The sequence below is a fragment of the Tetrao urogallus genome, assembly GCF_951394365.1.
Source record: "Tetrao urogallus genome assembly, chromosome: 7".
NCBI classification, from domain to species: Eukaryota; Metazoa; Chordata; class Aves; order Galliformes; family Phasianidae; genus Tetrao; species Tetrao urogallus.
In genome coordinates this window covers 51192863-51210847 of record NC_136820.1, presented here as the reverse complement: position 1 = coordinate 51210847, position 17985 = coordinate 51192863, and the positions used below count along the sequence as shown (strand labels likewise).

Sequence of the window (17985 nt, the reverse complement as noted above, 5' to 3'; positions counted from 1 at the left end):
CCGGCCCTTTAATCCTCCCCCACGAGCCCTGCACTCGGTTCCTCACTCAACCCCACGTGGAGCTCCATACGTTCCGTTCGCTCCCACACACAGCACGTGTCTCCATGTCGCTGACTCCCCTTGTCCCACTGTCCCAATGTCCACACGTCCCGGTGTTCTCCAGCGCCGCCCCGGCTCCGCGCTTCCCCGCACCGACACCGGGGACCGCAGCTCCGCCCCAGGAGCTCCGCGGCCGCCCATCCCCGCCCACAGGCGGTCCCCGTCCCGCAGAGCGCGGCCGTCCGCCGGGTGAGAGGGAGCGGAGCGGAGCCGTCGGTGCCGGAGCGGGCGGGGAGCGGAACGAGGCGGGCGCAGCTCCGCGCCCATGGCGCACCGCACCGCGGAGACGGAAGCGGCGGTTTCCCCCCGGGGTCGTACCGCCTCCGAGACCCCCGCAAAGGCGGCCGAGCCGGGGCGGGAGGCGGACGGCAAGAAAGAGCCGCGGCGGGCGGGCGGCCGCGACGGCAGCGAGTCGAAGCGAAGGGGACACGGTGCGAGAGCCGAGAGCACCGGGCGGAGGGAAGAGGACGAGAGCGGGGACGGGGCGTGCGGGAGCACGGCGGAAAAGAGGGGGGAGCCGCGGGACGGCGCTTCAGGGGGCGGAGGTGAGCGCGGCCGCGAGTCGGGAACCACGGGGGACCGGAGAGTCGCGGGCGGCCCCGATGAGATGGCCGAGCGGTGTCCGAGAGGCCGGATCCGACCCACAAGCGCACACCGAGCTGCGCTGCCCTGGGGAGCCGGGACGGGGGGGGATCACGGCTGCCCTCGCTCCCTTCAGGACAGGCTCCCCAACCCCTCACTCCCCAGGGTCGGGGTCCACAGCGCCCTCACTCCCCGTCAGGAGGCGTTCCCGCAGCGTTCTCCGCTTGCAGCCATAGAATCACGGTAGCTGTTGAGTCCTTAAGGTTGGGAAGCACCTCTGGGGTCACCGCCTCCGACCGTCCACCTCCCACCAGCGGTGCCCGCTGACCGCGTCCTGCCGCGCCACATCCCCGTGGTTGGGAGCCCCCGTGGGGATGCCGACCCCCGCTCCCCGGGCAGCCCGTGCCGCCGCCCGGCCGCTCTCCGGGAGTTGTTGTCCGTCCCGTCCGACCCGTGTCCCGCTGTCCCCGCAGGTCGGCGGCCGGAGCTGCGCGTTGTGCTGCTGGGGCGGAGCGGAGCGGGGCGCAGCGCCACCGGCAACACGTTGCTGGGCGAGGAGCGCTTCGAGTCCCGGCTGGCGTCCCAACCCGTCACCACCACGTGCAAAGACGGCAGGCGGGACTGGGGCGAGTGGTGCGTGGTGGTCATGGACACCCCGGCGATTTTCGGGGGCTGTCAGTGGGACAAGCAGCATTTGGCCGAGGAGCGCCAGCGCTGCGTCAGATTCGCTGCCCATGAGCACTGCGTGCTGGTGCTGGTGACACAGCTGGGCCGTTACACGCGGGAGGACCGCGAGGTGCAGGAGAGCGTGCAGAAGCTCTTTGGGAAGGGCGCTAAGCAGCGCATGATGGTGGTGTTCACAAGGAAGGAAGACCTGGGGGGCGGCTCGCTGGATGAATACGTGAAGACGGCCGAGAACGGAGCGCTGCGGAAGCTGGTGAAGGCGTGCGGGAAGCAGTGCTGTGCTGTGAGCAACAGAGCGCCGAGGCGGGACCGGGATGTGCAGGCTGATGAGGTGCTGCACAGGGCTGTGAGCATCGCCCTCAGGCAGAGCGAGGGGCGAGGGGGGTCGTGTTGGTTGTGTTTGCAGTAATTAAGATCTAATCACCGTGACGAGACCCACGGGTCCATGCCCAAAAATGTGGGGGGGGGGGAAAGGGAGATGGATCCAGACAAGGGAAGCGGTGTCAATGAGCTAAGGAAAGAAAGACTTAGTTTCCTAATTGTAGTAGTGAAATGTAATTGCAATTGAAGCTACTAAACAAACGAGAGTTTCCAAAACGCAAAGCTGTTGTGCCGATGCTGCAGCAGCTGTGACACACAGGGAGCAAAGGAGAGCGCTGCTGTGAGCTTTCGGTTCTGCTGTCATGGCCTCCCCCTGGAAGATGGAAATAACAAAATAAAGCGTTGTGGGAGCGCCGTGCCTTTCTGGGAGTTGTAGCTCATTCTTCGGAGCCGCCGCGTCGCCTCTTCGACTCCCATCGCTGCGTGACGCTGGGAAAGTGGAATAACGAGGGAAAAACCACGAAACCGCGACGGCTGCGCTGCTGCGGCCGGGGCCGAACGGCGCCGGGTGAATGAGGACACCGAGGAGCCGCCCCGCGAGCAGCCCCGGTGCCGCTCCGTGCCCGCGGCCGTCCGCCGCCCCGCTCCCCGTCGGGCCGGCAGCCCCCAGCGGAGCGCGTCGCGTCGGGGCGAGTCGGGAAGCGCCCGGCCACCCCGGAGCTCCCCGGGAGCTCGGCCCGGGCGCGGGGCGCAGGCGGGGCCGGCAGGGAGGGCGGCGACCCCCGGGGCCGCGCGGCGCGGAGGAGCTCGGCTGGGGGATGCAGCGCTGCGGGAGCGCGGGGCGGCGGGGCGGGCGGCCCCGGGGGGAGGTGCGGGTGTCCCCTGACGACGCCTCACGCCCCGCCGCTCCCCCGCAAAGCCCTTTCCGCCGCCGCTGCCGAAGGGCCACGGGGCGCGGGACGTCGAAGGGCCGCGGGTCGGGAAGAGCGGCGGCGGGAGGAGCGCGACGGGGAACAGCATCCTGGGGCGGGCGGCCTTCGAGTCGCGGCTGTCCACACGCGCGGTGACGCAGAGGAGCGAGCGGCAGAGCGGCTCGTGGAGGGGTTACCGAGTGCACGTGGTGGACACGCCGGACGCCTTCGACTCGCCGGAGCGCAGCGCCCGGTGCCGCCGCGAGGTCGCCCGCTGCGCGCTGCTGTCGGCGCCGGGGCCGCGCTGCTGCTGGTGACGCAGCTGGGCCGCTTCACGCAGGAGGACGAGGCGGCCGTCCGGCAAATGTGGCGGCTGTTCGGGCGCGGCGCCGCCGAGCGCACCGTCGTGGTTTTCACGCGCGGGGACGAGCTGACGGGCGGCTCCCTGCGGCGGCACGTGGAGGACACCGGCACCGCCGCGCTGCGGGAGCTGCTGCGCCCGCTACCGGAACGAGCTCTACGGCCGCACGGTGCTGGGAGTGCAAGGAGTGTCTGAGTAGAGAGAGCAGCGCCCAGGGGACAGGAGCAGCACCCACGGGATGGGAACTGCATGCACAAGATGGGAACAGTGCCCACGGGGGTGGGAACTTCACACATGGGATAGGAACAGCACCCACAGGACAAGAGCAGCATCCAGGGGAGAGGAACAGCACACATCGGGTGGGAACAGCAGCCATGGGATGGAAATAGTGGCCAAGGGATGGGAACCCACAAGAAGGGACCCATCGGCAGCTCTGGTGGCAGCAGGGTGGGGATGAGGTCGATCATGGGGCCCTCACTGCTGTGGTCTGAGCACTCCTCACATCCCTGCAGGTGTTGGAGTGGGCGCAGAGTTTGGGGAGATCCCCGAATGTGGCACGTGGAGAGAGTGGAGGATATGGGGCCAGGTGCCAGCTGGGAGCAGGGATCCCAAGGGACTCAGCCCTCCTTCCCACTGCCCTGCAGGATTTCAGGGATTCGTGCCACTTTGCTGCCATGCCTGGCCCATGCCGAGGGACCCATGGCACCTCCTGTATTCCATGGCCACGTGAATCTTGCTGCTGGTGTGTCGTGGGCTGTGAGGTGCTGCTGGTCCCAGAGGACACGTGTCCCCGGTGGGGTCCTGGGGCATCCCCACCCCCAAAGCAGGACCCAGCGGGCAGAGGTTGGGGGCAGGGGTGGGAGGAGAGTGCTGGGGCAAGTTGAGTTTACAACTGCAGCATCTGCTGGTGCTCAGGAAGTCGCTCTGCCCTGCACCTCAGCTTGCTTCTGTTTTCGACTCTGAACTCATCCAGACGGCAGCCTCAGAAAGTGAAAGTGATCGTGCTGCATTCCTGCGGGGTGAGCCTGGGCTGAGCCACTCCCATTCCGAGAAGTCGCATGCTTAGCAGAAACCACGCAGTGGTGTTGGCACAGCTGTGCAGGATTTGCTGCTCCGGGTGGATGCATGCGAAGGTACGGAGCTGGATGAGGGGCTAGAAAGTGTACGAAGCAGTGCTGGAGGTGACTCTGAACTGGGAGGAGCTGTTGGCTCCCTTGAGGGCAGAGACCTTGCAGAGAGACCCTGACGGATGGGAGGGCTGGACAATGCCTGACCACATGAAGGTGAACAAGAGCAAGGGCTGCATTCTGCACCTGGGGTTTAAGAGGGGACAGCAGCTGGCTCATTCTAACCTTTCCCTTGCGATGGGTGTGGGTTGTAGTACATAATTAGCCCTTAAAGAGCCAAACGGACAATCACAGGATGCTGCCTTCTCTTCTTGTTGACGCCTATGGTCCTACGGTCCCTCTTGGCCCTGCAGCTCCTCCCAGGGAGCGGAAAGGCAGTGCTGAGCTCTGCTTCCTGGTGATGTTGGCAGCACCCGAGGGAACAGCATGGAGCTGTCAGGTCGGGTGGGAGTGAGGGAAAGGCTGTGCCCAGAGGGCGGTGAGCATGGAGCGGCTCCCCAGGGTAGCAGGCACAGCCCTGAGCTGCTGGGGCTCGTGGTGCTCAGCACTCTCAGACATAAGGCTGGGGTTTGGGTGCTCTCCTCTGAGGCCAGGGGTTGGATCAGCTGATCCTTATGGGCCCAATATTCCAACTCAGGATATAGCCAGAATGTAGAGGCAACCTCAGGACATCGCAGTCACAGCATGCCTGGGGCTGGAAGAGACTTCAGAGGAAATCCTGTTCCCTGTCCCGGCTGTCAATCTGACGTGGGCTGTCAACCTCCCATGGGCACACCCGTGGGTCCTCTGATGATCTGCATTATTGCTTATTATAGCCAATCTGCCTGCGGGGGCAGCGCCACGGGGCAGAGGCGGTGCTGGTTGGGACGGTGATAACGGCGATATCGGAACCAGACGGGGCCGCTGCGTCAGTGCCGCACTTCTCACTGCCGGTCCGACGGCTCGGACTGACGGGAGGCTGCAGCGTCCGTGCCCGGAGGAGCCCAAAGAAAGGGTGAATGTCGCACGGAGCGTCACCGCGCGGGGCAGCGCCGGGGGAGGGGAGGGGGGGGGAGCGGAAGGAGCCGCGATCGCTGCGCCTCCAGGCGGTGCGCGGCCCCGCGGGGTCCCGGCTGTGCAGGGCGGGGTGAGACCGGAGCTGCGGGAAGGTACGGCGGGGGGCGGGGGGGCTCCGTGCCTCTGGGAGAGGCTGCGGTGCCCGGGAGCAGAGGCAGGGGGAGAGGGGCAGGGAGCGGCTCTGTCCCTCGTCCCTTCTTCCCGTTTCTCCTTGTCCCTTTTTTCCCTGCTGCCCGTTTCCCCTCTTCTCCCTTTTACACCTTTTTCTCCGTCCACTCATTTTTCCCTTCTTCTTTTTTCCCTTTTCCCTTCTCCCCTTATCCTCCCCTCCCTACATCCCTTGTCTCCTTTCTCTGTTTCCTCTCCCCATTTTTCTGCTCCCTTTCTCCTCTCCCTGTCTCCCTTCTCCCCACTCCCCATGCTCACAGGAGCACAGCACAGACCTGACCCTGTCCATCAGCACAGCCACAGGCCCGGCATGGGGAGACCCTCGGCTCTGCATTCAGCTCCACGCCAACCCCAGCTGCACGCGTGTCACTGCCCAGAAGGGTCCGTCACCTCCCAAGGGGGTTCCTGTCACCACCCAGAGGGGTCCCTTACACCTCCTGGGGGTTCCCTGTCACCACTCATAGGGGTCCCTGTCACCACACCACCGTGCCCCTGCACCCTGGGCTGTCGCCGTCCCTCTGCTCTGTGCCACCCCAGCACGTGGCATCACACCTCTGTTTCTCCTCTGTCCTTTCTCTGCTGCTCTCCTGGCCCTGCTGGAGCTGTCTGTGCTGCAGCATTACCGGCAGGGCAGCTGATGGAGCCCTGCACCTCCGCTTGTGTCCCTGCAGCACAACCACGGCCACTCGACGCATCCCTGTGCTGCCTGGGGACGGCAGAAGCTCCACAATGCGGCTGCTGCTGGTCGGGAAGACTGGAGGGGGACGAAGCGCCACGGGGAACACCATCCTGGGGCGGCGCGTCTTCGAGTCCAAGCTGTCCACCACACCGGTGACCCGCAGCTGCCAGTCAGCGATTGGGCACTGGGATGGAGAGGAAATCGTGGTGGTCGACACGGCCGACATCTTCCATTCGTGGAATGGTAGCAATGAGGAGTGCAGGGAAATCACCCGCTGCATCGAGCTGTCCTCGCCCGGCCCCCACGTGCTGCTGTTGGTCACCCAGCTGGGCCGCTTCACCCAGGAGGACCAGGAGGCCGTGCGGGGCGTGCAGGACATCTTTGGAGTCGGTGTGTTCAAGCACATGGTTGTTGTGTTCACCCGGGGGGAGGAGCTGGTGGGGGGATCGCTGCATAACTACGTGACCTACACTGACAACGCGGCTCTGCGCAGGCTGATCCAGAGCTGCCGGAATCGGTATTGCGGCATCAACAATCGGGCTTCCGGGCCAGAGAGGGACCAGCAGGTCCAGCAGCTGATGAATATGATCCGCCAAACCATGCGGGAGAATGAGGGAAGGTGCTACAGCAATGAGTTGTACCTGAATCCCTTTTTAACAGAAGAGAAAGTGAGGTATCACATGGAGAATGCAGCCAAACCATGGGGCAGGCTGCTCGACTTGTCGTACAGGGGAGTCCTTTTAAAATGTGGGATAGTTCTCATTGTCATCGCTTTGATTGTCATCTGTGTCCTTATTTGGTGGAAGAGACAATCGGGTGAATCCCATAATGCACAGTCCCCCAGTATCAGAATCCCAGAACCCTGAAGCACTTGGAGCCGCAGGCACCGCTCCATCCCCACCCGCCGCCATCCCCCAGCACCCGCTGCCCAGGGCTGCGTCCCTTTGGCTGTTGCACCTCTGCAGGGACAGAGAGCCCACCGTCATGCAGGGCCACAGGGGGCTGCAGGGCCATGAACTATCAACAAGAAGTGAAGGCGAAGTGTCCTGTAAGTGTCCCTTGTGTTCCCTGTGGGTTAATTACACACTAAAACCAACACCCATCTCTGCGGAAAGGTGATCAGAATGAGCCAGCTGCTATCCCCTCCCAAATGCAGTCTTGGAACCCCTTGTATGCCTGCCCAAAGATGTATCAAAATACCCAATTAGAGACTGTAGAGAGATGTAATTTTGTAAACTGTCATGTAAGGATAACTGCACTTCTGTTTGGGGCTGTGCTTGCTTTGGGAAGGATCACCAGACAGCTGATTGTGACAGAAATAAAACAGAGACCTCTGTCTGCATCCCAGCTCTGTGTTTATGTCCTTTGGGCACAGACCCCATTAGGGATAACAGCTTCGTTCTTACTATTATTCAGCTCACCTCCAAGTCATGGATCCGGGCACTGAAGAGAATGGGACACTGAAGGGAATGGGAGAGTGAGTTGGTGATACACACCGGGGGTGTAAGGGTGGAGCACAGCCCTATGGAAAAGGACCTGGGGACCTGGAGGGGCAGCAGCACGAGGCAGCACTGTGCCCCGTGCCAGCCAACAGCACCTTGGGTGCACCCAGAGCTGTGCGGCCAGCAGGGAGAGGGAGGGGGTCTGCACCTCTACTCTGTGCTGGGAGACTCACCTGGAGTGCTGTGTCTGGATGGGGAGGGCTCAGTGCAGGAGAGACGTGGAGCTGTCGGAGAACATCCAGAGGAGGGCACAAAGTGACCCCAGGGATGGGACACCTCCCTGCAAGGACAGGCTGAGAGCTGGGAGGCTGCAGGGAGGGCTGAGTGAGGCTTCAGTACCTACAGGGGCTGTAAGAGGGAAGGGGACAGAGTCTGTAGTGGGGTCTGGGTGATAGAACAAGAGGAAATGAACAAAAAGAGCAGAGGATTAGATGGATATAAGGAAGAAGCTTTGTACAGTGAGAGCAGTGAGGCACTGAACATCTTTCAGTGAGGAGTGGTGGCGTCCCATCCCTGCAGACACCCACAGTCAGGATGGGCTCTGAGCGCTGCTGGAGCTGCAGGTGTCCCTGCGCATTGCAGGCAGTGGGACCAGATGGCCTTCAGAGCTCCCTTCCACTCAAACCACCCTGTGACTCTATGAGAAGATCTCCCCGTTTTCCCTTCTGCAGTTGAACAGCCACGGGGCTCTCAGCCTTGCCTCAAAGGGCCCATTTCCTCCAGGCCCCCAACCATCTCTGCACCCTGTGCTGGGAGGGCAGAGCTCAGGGCCGTGCAGTGCTGGGGCTGTGCTGCCCTGTGGGTGCCCCCGAGCCAGGCAGCGCCCTGCCCCACCTGCAGACACACGGGATGAGGCACAAGGTCCACAAACAGACTTTCCCGTAACTGCACTCAGCTCGGGGAAGTGCAGAGAACGAAAGTAAAAGCAATACTTGGCAGAGAGGACCTTGGCTCTTGCACAGAGCAGCTCCCCCTAGCACTGAACAGCCACCCGCCAGAACACCCAGAACACCCTGCATGCCCCACAGCCTCGTGCATTGTCCCTCTGCATCCCATCCGTGTGTGCCATGTGAAGAGAGAAGAGTTCGTGAAGGATCACATGGGGAGGTACAGAGCTGGCAGAGAAGGAAGGAATTCTGCTGACTTCCCCATCTGTGCCATGTCCACCACATGCTGGGGCTTCACAACCCCCCTCCCTCCGAGCTTCCCCTGACAGCTCCATGCCTTTCCCTTGGGCACCATCACTGTCACCAGAGAGCAGGGCTCAGTGATGCCCCTCTACTCCCTGTGATGATCTGCAGGGCCATGGGGGCTGCAGGGCCAGCACGAGGACTGACAGAAAAAAGGAGTGGACCCAATGGATGTATTGTCTCAAAAGGAGGAACTGTAGTCCACCAAGGTGAAACGCAGAAAGAGGTGATCACAAATATTCAAAGAATGTGTGAAAAAGAAACTCTTCGGTCTCAGGGTGCTGCTGTCAAAAAGAAGGAAAGGGAAAATGTCCTTTGAGTGTCTGTGGTGTTCCTGAAGGGATAATTGCAGACTGCAAACCACCTCCATTGCTGTGGAAGGGAGATTAGAATGAGACAGCTGCTATCCTGTCTCAAATACAGGTGTATAGCCATAATGTGCCTGCCCAGCAAAGATCAGTCAGAGAACCCAATCAGAAGCTATAATTGGAGAAAATTTGATAAACAGCCATGTAAAGATAACAACACTCCTGTTTGGAGGTGTGTGCTTGCTTTGTTAGGGATTGCCAAGCGCCTGATTCAGTGTAGAACTAAAAAAGGATGGGGATAACAAGGCGCACAGTGTGGTGTGTGCTCTTGTTGTATTTCATGTCTCCATGCTGCCATGCTGAGCTGCAGCAGTGCCCAGCCCCACCTGAAGGCACACAGGGTGAGGCTGAAGGCTGCACAGAATCCTATTCCTGTAAACGCACCGCATTCCAGGCACTGCAGAAAACGAAACTGAGAGCGCGGGGAGGCAGAGCCTCAGCTCTGCACCAAGGATCCTCACACTGAAGAACCGATTTCAGAGATTTACAGAATCATAGAGTTGTTTGAGTTGGAAGGGACCCTTAAAAGTCATCTGGTCCCACTCCCTGCGATGCACAGGGATACCCACAGCTCCATCAGTGCTCACAGCCCATCCCCTAACTGTGGGTGTCTGCAGGGATGGGGCACCACCACCTCTCTGGGCAACCTGTGCAGCATCTCACCACCCTTAGTGTATGAATTTCTTCCTTATATCAATCGAAATCTCCCCTCTTTTAGATTGAAGCCATTTCCCTTTGTCCTACCATACTGATCCTCCTATAGAATCAGTCTCCTTCCTTCTTACAGCCCCTTCAGATACTGAAGGCTGCTCTCAGCTCTCCCTGCAGCCTTCCCTTCTCCAGCTGCACAGCCCCAGCTCTCAGCCTGTCCTCATCAGGAGGTGTAGGGAGGCGGATCACTGCTCAGCCTCTGCAGGTCCCTCTGATGGCGTCCCATCCCTCAGGTGCGTCCATTGCACCGCGCAGCTCGGTGTCACCCACACTGTGAGGGTGCACTCAGTGCACTGCTGACTGATGGAGATGGGAAAGAGCACAGATCCCAGCCCTGAGGGACACCGCTGTCACTGCTCTCCATCCGGACGTGGAGCTGCTGACCGCAGCTCTGGGTACATCTCACAGCAGTGCCTCATCCACTGAAAGGTCCCCCCCGTCAAACCCACATCTTTCCCATCTGGAGAGAAGGATGCTGTGGGAGACTGCGTCAAAGGCCTCACTGAAATCCAGAGAGGTGATGCCTGCAGCTCTTCCCTCATCCACTGCCACAGTGACGCCATCACAGAAGGCCACGGGTTGGCAGACAGCCCCTGCCCTTGGTGAAGCCGTGCTGGCTGTGCCGTGCCACCCCTTCTTCCATGTGCCACAGCACAGCTTCCAGGAGAAGCTGCTCCGTGATCTTCCCCAGCACAGAGGTGAGACTAACAGTTCAGTGGTTGTCTGTGTCATCCTTTCTATCCCTCTTAAAACTGGGTGTGATGTGCCCTTTATTCCAGTCACCAGGGACTTCAACTGGCCACCATAATCTTTCAAATACCACTGAGCATGGCTTGGTGACTACATCTGCCAGTTCCCTCAGGACTCTGGGATGCATTTCATAGGGACAACAGACCTGTAGATGTTCAGGTTCCTCAGGTGGACACGGACCTGTTTTTTGCTTACAGCAGGAGGGCCATTGCTTCTTCAGTCCCATCAGCTAGATCGATGTGTGAAGAGCAGTCACCAGCGGAGGCTGAGGCAAAAAGGTTGTTCAGCACCTCAGCCTTCTCTTTGTCTGTTGTTACCAGCCTGCCTGCATTGCTCACTGGGGGGAGAATACCCTTTTGCACATTCCTTTCTGATTGATGCACCTGTAGAAGCTGTTCTTGTTCTTCTCTGTACCCCTTGCCAAGTCCAGTTGGGCCTTGGCCTCCCTGACCCCAGCCCTACACAGCCCAACAGCATCTCTATACTCCTCTCACACTTCCACTTCCTGTGCATGTTCTTCTTGCTCTCAAGTTTGACAAGCAGCTCCTGGCTCAGCCATGCAGGTCTCTTGCCTTCCTTTCCTGACTTCCTACACCTCAGGATGAAGAGCTCCTGCACCCTGAGGAAAGCTTTCTTAAAGATCTGCCAGCTCTGCTCTGCTCCCTTGACCTCGAGGACAGATTCCCAGTGGGGGTTGTTGACAAATTCCCTGCAGAACTGGAATTTGGCTTTCCTAAAATTAAGCTTCCTGGTTTTACTCCTTGTCTGTACAATATCTCTCAGGAGTGTGAACTTCACCGTTGCTGCATTTGAGAAATAGCCATGAGCATGTTGAAAGCTTGTGGATGAAACTGAGGGACCGAACTAACAAAGGACATCTGGTGGTTGGTTACGGGAAAGAATAAATAAAGCAGAAAACAGAGCTGTGCTACTGAAACAGGATATTTGATAACTTTTAGAATCGTGGAATGGTGTGGGATGGATGGGAGCTTAAAGACAAGCCAGCCCCACCCATGGCCACAACCCTATCCATGGCCCTGGGCACCATGGGGATGGAGCACCGCAGCTCTGGGCAGCAGTGCCACTGCCTCACCGCCCTCATAAGGAAGAATTTATTCCTGATGTCTGATCTAAACATACAGTCTGATAGCTTAGAGCTGTTCCCCCTTGTCCTATCACTTAACTCCCTGACAAAGAGTCCCTCCCTGTTCTGCAGCCCCTTAATGAACTGGAAGGCCACAATGAGGTCTACCCAGACTCTTCTCTTCCCCAGGCTGAACACCCCCAACTCTCAACCTGTCTCCATAGCAGAGGTGCTACGGAGTGCTCCAAACTCTGAGCATAGTGCCAGCTTGTGTTCAGTATTTAATCCAAGAGCCCCAAGTCCTTCTCATGGTTGCTCTCAATCCACCCACTGCCCAGCCTGCCTCTGTGCTTGGGATTGCCCTGACCAAGGTGCAGCACTACGCACCAGGCCTGGTTGAACCAAAGGCAGTTCACAACACACCACTCTCAGCCCTCCCCAGGTCCCTCGGAATGGCATCCCTTCCTTCCATCAGTCACACCAGGCAGCTTGGTGTCATCAGAAATCACGGACCTGTGAAGAACAGTACAATCGTGTGAAGACACAAAACCTACATAAGGACAAACAGATAATAACAGTGGATTGTTGCCCTCTATTCTGCCCTTGTGGGACCCAACCTGCAAATCTGTATCCAGATCTGGGACCCCCAAAACAAGAAAGATGTGGAGTGGGTCCAGAGGAGGCCATAAAGAGGTTGGAGCACCTCTCCTAGAAAGGCAGACTGAGGGAGCAAGGGGGGTTCTGCCTGGAGAAGACTGCAGGGAGACCTCATTGGGGCCTTTCTGTACATAATGGAGCTTGTAAGTGGGAGAAAAAAAGACTTTTCATACGGGCAGATCACTACAGGACAAAGGGGAACGGCTTTAAACTAAAAGAGGAGATTTAGGTGGGATGGTAGGCAGGGATTCTTTACCCAGAGGTGATGAGGTGCTGGCACTGCCCAGAGCTGTGGTGCCCACCCCTGGAGGTGCCTGAGGCCATGGCTGGGCCCCGGGCAGCCCGAGCTGTGGGGCAGCCAGCCCACGGCAGGGTGGGGCTGGGGGTCCCTTTCAATCCCAGCTATTCCATGATGCTCTGTGTGTGTCTCACCACCAAGGCAACGTGCTGCTTTGCTCTTTCCCCCACAGGCACCCACTCCTTTGAGATCCGCCCCAGCACCTGCATCCCCAAAGCCAAAGCGCTGGGAGCTGGGAAGTGAAAAATCGCCTCGTCCAAATTTCAGCATAAATCGGGGATAATTAATGAGATGAAACGGAGGGGCCGGGCTCCAGGAGCTGAAGCCGTGCCGCGCGCCAGGCCGGCACCAAAGGCAGCGCAGCCAGCGATCACGTGAGCTGCGGCACCACTCAAAATGGCGGCGCCCACATCGACTCTGTGTGTGTCCACCCCACTTCCGGTGGGCTGAGTGCTTCCGCTGGAGGCGGGACTATAGCCGGAAGTGCGTATAAGGATGTGTAGGGTGCAACCTAGCGTCATGTGGCCTGCTTCCGGCGCGAGGCCTGCTTCCGGTGAGGAGCCTACTTCCGGTGACTGCCCGCCGGAAGTGCAGAATAGAGGCTCGCGAGGCCTTCACAGTTGTCACGGCCTCGCACATGGAGGTAGGATGTGGGACCCAGCGGAGCCAGGCGCTGCCAGGCCTGCTGTGCCCCTTGCACTCTGTGCCTCCTGGCTCCTCTGGCCTCTGCGCCTCGCTGCACCTCTTGCACAGCCTCGCTGCAACTCTGCATGCCCCACGTCTTGCCTTTCTTCCTGTGGTGTGGAGCTCAGGATTCCTGGAGCTCACTCCCACCACCTGCAGAGCTCGGTGCAGGCACTGCAGGTGGCCGGGCGAGCGGCTCTGGCTCTCAGGACACCGCTGACTGCATTGGAAACACCGGGGAGCCCTGGGCGGAGCACCTGGCTGGGGCATCATAGGGAGATCTACAGTCATCCCATGGCACGCAGGCTCCTGGGAAGCGCTGTTCACTGGTTCTTTGAACCTCGCCCAGCGTGGTTCCCGGGGGTGGAAATAATGTTTGGAAAGCAAAGCGTGTTTTAAATGCTCTGGGCACATTTCCAACAGTACAATGCTTGCTTTGCAGGAGCCCGTCACCTTTGAGGACATCGCCATCTACCTGAGCCGTGCAGAGTGGGACATGGTTGCAGAGGAGCAGAGGGAGCTGTACCGCAGCGTCATGCTGGACAACTATGAGCTCTTGGCATCACTGGGTAATGTGCAGCTTCAGCTTCTAGAGGGCTGCAGCAGGGGTAGGGAATTCCATCATGCTTGGATTCATTGGGATCTTGCTGCTCCCATTGCTTTAGGGATTAATCAGCTACAGAGCCAGGTAACCACCCTGAGCACCTGTAGTCCTGAGAGCTTCGTGCTGGAAAAGCACAAGATTTGGGTGTTTTTCTGTTAGTGTTGGCTGCTTATGATAATATAACTGCAGTGACCTGCACACACCTCAGTGTCAGGCAAGGACCTGCCTTGGGCCACCACCTCAGTCTTCTTCCCTGGTTGCTGGCACAGGGATGCTATTTGTGAGTCAAGGAGTTGTAGTAAGCAGCAGAGTAGGAACAGCCTGTAGGTGACAGACCCACTGTGAGGACAGCTGGCAGGAGTCACTCGGCCAGCAAGTAGGCCCAGAGATCATCAGCTTGTGATGGTGGTTGCTGTTTGCCTGCATAAGGGCCTGAGACAGGCCCTGGAGCACATCCTACACCCCAGGGCTGCTCATGGGACAAGCTGCTGATCTCCATGGCTAAGGAGTGCTGCCAAGCACTGCCTTTTGCTGTGGGGTGAATTTACTTGACAGCTGTGCTAGCTGTCTTCTTTTTCTTTTTCTTTTTTTTCACTGTGGTTTCTACTTAGGCTTTTCTGACAGTGAAGCACAGCTTGAGGCGTCAGAGACAATGTTTCATTTCCTGTTGTTTCTACAGCCAACGTTTTGTAATAGAACAACATTTATCTCTGCTTCACAGGGTACCCAGGCCCCAAACCTGACATTCTGCATCGGCTGGAGCGTGGGGAAGAGCCATGGGTCAACACGCCGCAGAGCCCAGTGAAGTGGGATGGACCTGACAGACCTTTTGGTGAGAAGTTGCAGTTCAGCTTCAGCTTCCTCAGTACTGCTTACCTGGACAAGGAGCATATCCTGGGGTCCTCACCAGGGTCCTCCTTCTATGTGGTTAGCACATCTCTGTGCTTTCCACTTGCTCTCCTGTCCTGATCCCTTCTCTCCATGCTACCTGTGTTGAGAGCAACTGCCGTATTTCCCTCTGGCCATGCAGCCCTTTTTTGCACTTGCTAATGATGGCTAATGAAAGCTGTCATCCCCTGCATGAGGGCTGTGGCTCAGCAGGGTTGTTGTAGATCTGCTGCTGCACCCAAGGAGAGTGCCCCCTCCCAGTGCCTATGAGTTGGGCAGTGGCTGCTGGCAGCAGATGGGAGCTACCCAGAGAGGCTGTGAGTCTGCTTGGGGATCTCCAACACCACTGTGACGTGGGACTGGGCACCCTGCTCTGGGTGGCCCTGTTGAGGCTGTGGGGGAAACTGAGGGACTCCAAAGTGCCTCCAGCCTCAGCCAGGCTGTGATTTTGTAGGGCCTTTTCCTCCAGTTAGGTTGCTGTAGAACAGGAGGGCTTCTCCCATCGGGAAGGAACATCTTTCTGGTTTCCCTGCAGGATGCAGTGGGGAGAAGAGATGGCTGGCAGAGTCGTGCTCCAGCAGGTGGCTGAATGTTGACAAGCACAAAGTGCTGGAGGAGACACACACCCCCAGTCATGGTGAGTGCTGGTCCTGCCCCAGGCTCTGCAGCTAAGAGCCTGATGGAAGAAAGTAAACTGTTCTCCTCTCTCTAAACAGGAAAACAACGTGAGCCGTGGCTGCTGCGGTCCAGCAGACTGCTAAGGAAGTTCGGGTGTCTTGAGGGTAGGAGTGAGTTGCGGTCAGAGGCAGCCAGCATCCAGCCAGCGCCAGAGGGAAGCCAAGAGAAGGCACAGATGGGCTGTTTGACCAGGAATTTAGAAACGGAGGATGAACGAGGGGTAAAGACAGAATTAGCACAAAGCATGGGAAATGTGGCTTCTTGCAAGCATCTGCACAATAACTGCATGGAGACATTTCAAGAGACTGTACAGAAACCACATAATGTTTTAGAGGAAGTAAGTGTTTTCCAGGCAAACAGGGGACAAGGGGAATCTTCTACTAAGGACCTGAATGAAACTATTCTGGAAGACCACTGTTACTGTGTGAGTAATACCCTGTGCTGCACTCAGTTTCCACATGCTCTGAGAGAGCATGACTACTGCGGTAGCAGTGATAGCAGTGTCTCAGTGCTCAGAGACCACCAATACTGCCAGGTACAAAGGTTTTCTTCTCGGGACAGAGTCCGTAAAGTTGTTTGCCGTACTTGTAGGTTTCGTGCCATAGCTTACAGGCTATCAAAGCGAAAATCCTACGTAGAGCGTATCATCTGGAAAGCTAAGCGGAGCGTGCGATTCCTCAAGCCCACCTTCAAAAATCTGCGGTTTTCTCGAGCTTTATTCTGCACAAAGTGTCTTCTTCCTGTGTCATCATCTGTTCCTCTGGCTAGGGCAGATGACTCCATGAAGGAAACTTGTGGGGCGTTTTGTCCTCCTGCAGAGCAGGTGGCTGTGCCCCAACAGTCTCAGAAGAAAGAAAACTCCCAAGAGGTGACTGTGCTCCCACAGCCTGAGAAGGAGGACTCTCAGGAGGAGACATCAGAAGCACCCAGTGACCCTGCAGCACCTCTGGAATCGACAGCTGCATCGTCACCCCTCAGTGAAGCTCAGGAGGTGCAGGGTGTGGCAGCACAACCCGAACCACTTGTGCACCAAGGGATGCAAGAGGCAGAGTTGATCCACGAGCCTGACACTCATCAAAACACTGAAGGATACAAAATTGTTAATACAAGTTATGGATTGCTGCATGATGCTTATGAAATGGTCGTGTGGACTGTTGATCACATGCTGGAGTCTGCGTGCCAAGCATTTGAGCTTGGTGGCTATAATCGGTGCAAGGAAATGCGGCCTGTGATTACCCAGTCTGACAGCTGACCACCAGAACGTTAGCAGCTGTGCCTGCTCTGTCATGCTGAACAGACTTTCCCTGCAGCAAAACCCACTAATGTGGCTTAGCAGGAAAAACTGAAAGGTGTACTAAGGGATCAGTGCACAAATGGATACTACCACATCAATGGATGCAAAACTTGGTTTGTAATGCCTGCTGTGATCACCTGGGAGGCTTCAGGGAAAAGCCGGAGGAAGAGAAGTGGGACTGGTGCAAGTAAAAGAGGAAGAAGCCCGGGAAAACTTAGAAGAGATGGGAGAATAAGGGCAGCTGTGTGTTAGCAGGCTGCTGACTGGTTTACTTTCTGGCTGAGCTGTGTGTGATCACTGTGGACTTTCTCCTTGTTCAACCATTGCCACTTGTTTGTGTGAGCACACGCTCACGTGTATGTCAGCATGTGAGCTGTGCTTGCTTGCCTGGGCTGGACTAGGCAGAAAGGCATCTCTGGGTGCTGTGCACAGCTCTGCCTTGGTGCAGGCAGTGTGTCGTGTCCTGGGCTCTCCCTCTCAAAATTTAAGCTTTTTGACTATAGGGGAATTCTTAAGATGGAATGATAATCTCATTTTTTTAAAGAAACTGCATATCTCACTGTTGTGCAAGCAGGCGAGGATGTATTGTGCAAAGCCTTGCTGCATTCTCATGTGAAAACTATTGGGAAAAAAAAAAACAGTGGGAGTTTTGGGATGCAATGGGAGGTGAGGTTCTGATACTGGGATGGCTGAGAAGAGATGCTGGGGCTGCTTTGTGCCAATGCAGCCACATCCAGTGGCCCTGGCACGGGGCACGGCAGATCCCAGCAGCTGAGAAGGCGGTGCCTTTTAGTTGGTCTCTGTTCCTCACTACTCAACTGTATTTCCATCATCAATAAATGAATTTTCCCCCTTTTCTTGAGTGTAACCAGCGAGTGACATCTGTGCCTTACTTCCACTGTGGAGCTTTTCAAACACCTAATAGCCAAACGAAACCTGCCCTTGGAGCTCAAAGCTGTTTCCCTTCCTCTCAGCACAGACCATGCTGAAGAATCTGTCCCCTCTCCTGTTGCTTCCCTTCAGACACTGAAGGCTGCCCTCAGGTCACCTCACAGCCTTCTCTTCTCCAGGCTGCAAAGCCCAGGCTCCCTGCCTGCCTCACAGGAGAGCTGTTCCAGTTGGAGGCGCAGAGTCCCTGTGGCGGCACCGAGGAGCCGCGGGACACAGCAGTGCTGGGCACACGCTGTCAAGTGGGAAAATGGCCGAACTTGGCAGCTCCTGCAGCCTCTGAGGGCCGGGCCCAGCGCCTCGACTCACGTGGGGCACGGCGCCAATCCCGCAGGCTTCTG

General features: G+C 58.0%; 1 protein-coding gene and 1 pseudogene across 2 annotated transcripts; both read left to right on the top strand.

Moving 5' to 3' along the window:
- The first annotated feature begins 6038 nt into the window (after positions 1–6038).
- LOC306948534 (GTPase IMAP family member 1 pseudogene) lies at positions 6039–6854 on the top strand (annotated as a pseudogene). Its single transcript has one exon. The product of its transcript is annotated as a GTPase IMAP family member 1 pseudogene (transcript).
- A 6090-nt stretch (positions 6855–12944) lies between these two features.
- On the top strand, positions 12945–16654 carry LOC306948533 (uncharacterized protein; the record flags this gene model as incomplete). Its single annotated transcript, XM_079538172.1, has 6 exons — positions 12945–12989; positions 13138–13191; positions 13675–13801; positions 14558–14668; positions 15260–15361; positions 15441–16654. 6 exons carry the CDS (start codon positions 12945–12947, stop codon positions 16652–16654), a joined length of 1653 nt encoding a protein of 550 aa, XP_079394298.1.
- Between the last annotated feature and the right edge of the window lie 1331 nt (positions 16655–17985).